This window comes from Gossypium hirsutum, chromosome D06, assembly GCF_007990345.1.
Source record: "Gossypium hirsutum isolate 1008001.06 chromosome D06, Gossypium_hirsutum_v2.1, whole genome shotgun sequence".
In the NCBI taxonomy this organism is placed as follows: domain Eukaryota; kingdom Viridiplantae; phylum Streptophyta; class Magnoliopsida; order Malvales; family Malvaceae; genus Gossypium; species Gossypium hirsutum.
In genome coordinates this window covers 15,214,533-15,220,716 of record NC_053442.1, presented here as the reverse complement: position 1 = coordinate 15,220,716, position 6,184 = coordinate 15,214,533, and the positions used below count along the sequence as shown (strand labels likewise).

Genomic DNA, 6,184 nt, shown 5'->3' with positions numbered 1-6,184 from the left:
GAAGAAAATTCTCACGAAAATATTCAGTATATTATAAAATTGGCAAAAGTCCTTTACATGGTGAAATAAGCCTCTATTTATAGGTTCTACTTGAGTTAGCCGAATAGACTCTTTAAGGAGCTGAATGGTCAGCTGAAAATTCCAGAAATTCTAAGGAAACTTCCTTGAAGCTTCATAACCATAGGGAACGGTAATGGACAGCTTCTAGAGGCAACAAATCAGTTGGAACAATGAATGAAACGTTGGAGAGCTGATTGGCATTAATTTGGGCAGCCATGTGCTTGAATGTCACTTAATTAAGTTCTTTGATTCAGCTGAACATTGTTGATATTAATTGGGCTGCTTGGAACACTTCAATAGCCAAAAGGTGTGAACAAAAGAATTTGAATGATCAAGCAATGTGAACACACGAAAATGAACAGCCCCTAATGTGAAAAGCATATTCAACTGATGTGAACAGCCTTTAAAAGAGCTTTGGGCAGCCGAATGTTCATTCTTGGAGAGTTGGAAAGCTTGGCTGAAGGGTCACTTGGAAAACACCAATAATCAACTCACAATTGAATTTATTCATGCACCTTGCCGTCCAAGAGATGAATGTACCTGCAGCAAATTAAACAAATTAAATTCAGCATCAAATGAATGTAAAAATCTGCACTTAAAATTCGGTCAACTCATTAATTGTTTGTTTGAGTTTAGGACATATTTAAGACACTAAAAATAATTAAAACATAATTAAAAACACTTAATAATTATTTGACCAGAATTAAGTTAAATTAATTAACTTAACTACTTTAACTAACGACAAATTAAATACTTATTCCAGCAAAATAAATGCAAACTAAAATAAGTTTAAGATGAGCTAAATGACCTAAAAATGAGCTCGTTGAGCTAAAGTTGAGCTGAGTGAGCTTGAAGTAGAGTGCATGGTTTGCTCATCTTGCTAGTCCATGAGCTTTCAAGAAGACCAGCCAAGGATTCTCCCCAAACTCGATCAACAAAAGTTGAAATTGCATCTTTGAACTTCTTAGCCCTAGCTCGAGTAATAGGTCCTTTGGGCAGCTCGAGAGGTGTCGTTAGCACTTGATAGCTCTTGGGTCTCGACTGCATCATTCCCTCCCTCTTCGAAGCGATTTATCCCCAAATCGCTACCTGCATCGAATGGAGATAAATCAGCCACATTAAAACTTTCGCTGATTTTATAATCACCTGAAAGATCAAGCTTGTAGGAATTCTCATTAATTCGTTCCAGCACTTGAAAGGGACCGTCTCCTCTTGGTAATAGCTTTGACCTTCATTGGGCTGGGAACATTTCCTTCCTCATATGAATCGAAACCCAATCTCCAGGTTCAAACACTATTTACTTTCTTCCTTTATTTGCAGCTTGTATATATTGTTCGGTTCGAGCTTTAATATTGGCCATCACCTTTTGGTGAAGTTGCTTTACATAATCAGCTTTTCGCTTAGCATCGGTATGTACGAGCTGATCATCAGGCAAGGGACGCAAATCCAGCGAGGTTAGAGGATTAAACCCATAAACAATCTCAAACGGTGAGTGTTTAGTGGCAGAGTGGACGGATCTATTGTAAGCGAATTCCACATGCGGTAGGCACTCCTCCCATGATTTGAGATTCTTTCGAATGAGAGCTCGCAATAAAGTTGATAATACGCGATTCACAACCTCCGTTTGTCCATCCGTTTGGGGATGACATGTTGTGGAAAATAATAGCTTCGTTTCTAATTTTCCCCATAAAGACCTCCAAAAATGACTTAGGAACTTTGTGTCTCGATCGGATACAATTGTTCTCGGAATCCCGTGAAGTCGTACAACCTCCCTACAAAACAAATTGGCAATATGAACAGCATCGTCAGTTTTAGAGCAAGCTATAAAATGAGACATTTTGGAAAATCTATCTACAACAACAAAGATAGAATCCTTCCCCGTTTTAGTTCTTGGAAGACCTAGGACAATATCCATAGAAAGATCGACCCATGGTGCATTAGATATGGGCAATGGTTTGTAGAGTCCATGTGGATTAATCTTGGACTTGGCCTTCTTGCAAGTGATACATTGGCTACAAACCCGCTCAACATCTTTTCTCATTCCAGGCCAAAAGAAATGTTCATGGAGGATTGACAAAGTCTTGGCCACCCCGAAATGGCCCATGAGTCCACCACCATATGCCTCGATCACCAATAATTTCCGTAATTAGCTTTGCGGCACACAAGCTTGCTTTCGCGGAAAAGGAATTCATCAAACCTGAAATACTTATCAACAGCTTTTTTTTCACAAGATTTGTAAATAGCACAAAATCAGCATCACCAACATACATTTCCTTTAAAAAGAAAAATCCAAGCAACTTTGAATCCAAATGTGATAACAAGTTATATCGACGAGATAATGCGTCAGCCACAATATTTTCTTTACCTTTCTTGTATTTGATGATATAAGGAAAAGATTCTAAATACTCTACCCACTTGGCGTGTCGTTTGTTCAATTTTGCTTGTCCATTGATATGTTTCAACACCTCATGATCCGAATGTATGACAAACTCTTTTGGCCATAAATAGTGCTGCCAAGTCTCGAGAGCTCGAATTAGAGTGTACATTTGCTTATCGTACGTTAGATAGTTAAGAATGGCTCCATTTAACTTTTCACTAAAATAAGCAACGGGCCTTCCATCTTGCATTAGAACGGCTCCAATTCCAACACCTGAGGCATCACATTCGACTTCAAACATTTTAGTAAAGTCAGGCAACACAAGCAATGGGGCGTTAGTTAAACAAGATTTAATAGCAATAAAAGATTTTTCTTGTTCTTCATTCCAATAAAAGGCAGAATATTTTTTAATCACGCTAGTTAGAGGTGCTGCCAACGTGCTAAAATTTGGAACGAATGGCCGATAGAAGCTTGCCAATCCGTGGAAGCTCCTCACTTTGTTGATGCTTGTGGGTCTAGGCCATTCTCTAATTGCTTTCACCTTGTCTTGTCAACCTCCAATCCCTCCGAGCTGACCACGAAACCTAAGAAAATAGCCTTGTTAGTGCAAAAGGTACATTTCTTAAGATTAGCATACAAAGATTCTTTTCGAAGAACATCCAAAACAACTTTTAAATGCAGCAAATGATCATCTAAAGATTTGCTATAAACAAGAATGTCATCAAAATAAACAACACAAAATTTTCTGATAAAGGAATGAAGGACATGGTTCATCAATCGCATGAATGTGCTGGGTGCATTGGTGAGTCCGAATGGCATGATTAGCCACTCGTATAGTCCATGCTTCATCTCAAAGGCAGTTTTCCACTCGTCCCCTTCTCGCATTCGGATTTGGTGGTATCCGCTCTTAAGATCAATTTTGGAAAACAATTGCGCACCACTCAATTCATCTAACATATCATCTAGTCGTGGTATCGGGTGTCGGTATTTGGTAGTTATCTTATTCACCGCATGACAATCTACGCACATACGCCATGTTCCGTCCTTCTTTGGCACCAATAATACCGGTATGGTGCAAGGGCTGAGGCTTTCTCGTATATATCCCTTCTCCATAAGTTCATTAACTTGTTTTTTCAATTCTTTGGTCTCTTTGGGATTAGTACGATAAGCTGGATGATTTGGAATAGACGCTCCAGGAATGAAATCAATTTGGTGTTCTATTCCTCGAATGGGTGGCAACCCACTAGGAATGTCTTCCGGAAATACGTCCTCGAGTTCTTGCAAAAGAGAAACAATCGAAGAGGGCAGATTTGGATCCAATTCGTTAGTATTCAAAAGAGTTTCCTTGTACATAAGTACAAGAACCGATTGCTTCATCAAATAAGATTCCTAAATTTTTTTGCATAAACACTCATCTTTTTTTGTTCTTTTTCTTTTCTCTTTTTCTGTTCACTCGATTTATTTTTTTCTCTCACACTTTTCAATTGTTTTTCTTTTTTCTTCTCAATGTGTTTTTCACTCTCTTTCTCATTTTTTTCTTTTTGTGCATCCTCTCGAAATTTTTCAACAGAATCTCTTAGTTTTAATTGATCTTCATAAACTTGCTGAGGCGTCATTGGAACTAAGGTTACGTTTTTCCCTTCAAATTTGAAAGTGTAGCGGTTCGTGAAACCATCATGAATAACTTTGCGATCGAATTGCCACGGATGGCCTAATAACATATGACCAGCGTGCATGGGTACCACATCACATAGAACCTCGTCATGGTACTTGCCGATAGAGAATGGTACTAAAACTTGCTTGGTTACCTTCAACTCCCCTCCGTTATTAAGCCATTGAAGCTTGTAAGGTTGAGGATGCTTAGTTGTTGGCAAGCCGAGTTTTTCAACCATTAAGGTGCTGGCCACATTCGTACAACTCCCGCCATCCACGATCAAACTACACACCTTGTCTTGAACATGGCAACGTTTATGAAAAATGTTCTCCTTTTGCTGTTCGTTTTCAACACTTTGAACACTAAGACTTCGTTTAATGACGAGGATTTTGCCATCAATAGCGTATTCAAGTTTGTCTTCCTCTTCAGCGGTTTCATCATGTTCTTCATCATTCTCTTCCTCCAATTCAATTTCTCTATTAGCCCGCACAATCATGTTGCTTCGGTTAGGGCATTGGCTCGCAATATGGCCCCTCCCTAAACACTTGAAACATTTTATTTCTCTTGAGCAGTTCGGCAAGGCAACTTCTTTGCCTTTGCTAGTTTCACCAACGGTTTTATTCACCTTAGAAGACAAAGGCTGGTCCTTAGCGCGGTTGGAAAAGTCTTTCTTGCCCGTGCCTTGGTTCCACCTTTGAGAGTTGTTGGTGCTAGGAAAAGTTCGGCTAGAGCTTTTTCTCTTCAATTACTTTTCAACCTTTATGGCAACGTGCACCATATCAATAACTTCTACATGGTGCTGAAGTTCTACCACGTTAGCTATATCTCGGTTAAGACCGGCTAAGAATCTGGCCATGGTTACTTCACGATCCTCTTCCACATCCGCACGTATCATGGCAATCTCCATTTCTTTAAAATAATCCTCCACACTTCAATTTCCTTACGTAAGATTCTGCAACTTTTGATAAAGTTCACGATGATAATAAGAGGGTATAAATCTCTTACGCATTACGGCTTTCATTTCGGCCCAAGTAGAGATTGGTCACTCTTCGTTCGTTCTCTGACTCGTAGTAAGCTGATCCCACCATATCATCGCATAGTCGAAAAACTCAATTGCTGCCAATTTCACCTTTTTGTTCTCCGAGTAGTTGTGACACTCGAAGACTAGCTCGATTTTCTTCTCCCATTCTAGGTAGGCTTCCGGATCGGATTTCCCTTGAAATGGGGAATTGATAGCTTAATATTCTTTAGGTCATCATCAGCTTGACCTCGTTCTCTATGACCTCTATTCCTTTGACCCCGTCGTCTCTCACTTTGATTCGACGCTTGGTCACTTTCCACCTCGCTTGGCTCATAGAGTTCATCTTCAGGATGTCTTGCTCGCCCTCGCTCCTGTCTTGGTCCTTGAGGGGTTCCTTCTCGTGTTTCCCTTCCTTCCACTTGATTTAGCCTCTCATTGATGGGTTCAAGCTCATTTCGAAGCATTCATTGAAATTCTCTTAAGAGGGCTTGTTGGCCTAAATCGGGAACTCCTCCTCCTTCAGGAACAACATTTCTTACCGGTTGCCTTTCGGGTCTTTCCACCATGTTTCGCTCGGGACTTTGTGACATAGTAAGAATTCCTCACCACAAATATTCACGTTCACTCAGAAAAGAAAGAAAGAACGACACTCACACTCGTGTTTACGCTCTTTTGGCTTTTACCTCCTCTCAGATGTGCTCACACACTCGTGTCTTTTTCCTCTTGTTTCTTCTCTTGTAATTTCGTATAAGACTCGATAAGGCTTGATCTTTAGTTTAGAGGGTCGGTTTAATTGAATTACAAAGGACGGTAGATGTAATGGTGATGGGTAGGCTTGAAATAAAGGTAGAAATGGGTTTAAGTGAGGCGCAAAAGGTTGATCAAGGATTTGGAAGAACTTTTGTTGATCGGGAATTCAACCAACATACACATTGAAAAGGATTTCTTCTTCTTCTTTTTTAATTTCGTATCTTTTTTTTACAATATATTCGAAATTAGCAAGCTAATTACAATACTAGAACTTGAAATTACGAATTTTTTTTCAAATTTTTTACAATAAACCTACCCTGGA

The 6,184-nt window shown here is 39.5% G+C and overlaps 1 protein-coding gene across 1 annotated transcript; it reads right to left on the bottom strand.

Annotated features, from left to right (window-relative positions):
- Window positions 1-2,974: 2,974 nt before the first annotated feature.
- Window positions 2,975-4,998, bottom strand: LOC107899943 (uncharacterized). The gene is made up of 3 exons (XM_016825678.1): window positions 4,841-4,998; window positions 4,069-4,783; window positions 2,975-3,826 (listed from the first exon to the last, which is right to left on the bottom strand). The coding sequence occupies exons 1-3, from the start codon at window positions 4,996-4,998 to the stop codon at window positions 2,975-2,977; spliced, it is 1,725 nt and encodes a 574-aa protein (XP_016681167.1).
- Between the last annotated feature and the right edge of the window lie 1,186 nt (window positions 4,999-6,184).

Coding starts and splice junctions, on each gene's coding strand:
- LOC107899943 (XM_016825678.1), bottom strand. CDS start 4,998: ATGGAGATTGCCATGATACGTGCGGATGTGGAAGAGGATCGTGAAGTA. Junction 4,784..4,840: donor GTTGCCATAAAGGTTGAAAA/GTAATTGAAGAG, acceptor CAACTCTCAAAG/GTGGAACCAAGGCACGGGCA. Junction 3,827..4,068: donor TCAAATTTGAAGGGAAAAAC/GTAACCTTAGTT, acceptor AAAAAAATTTAG/GAATCTTATTTGATGAAGCA.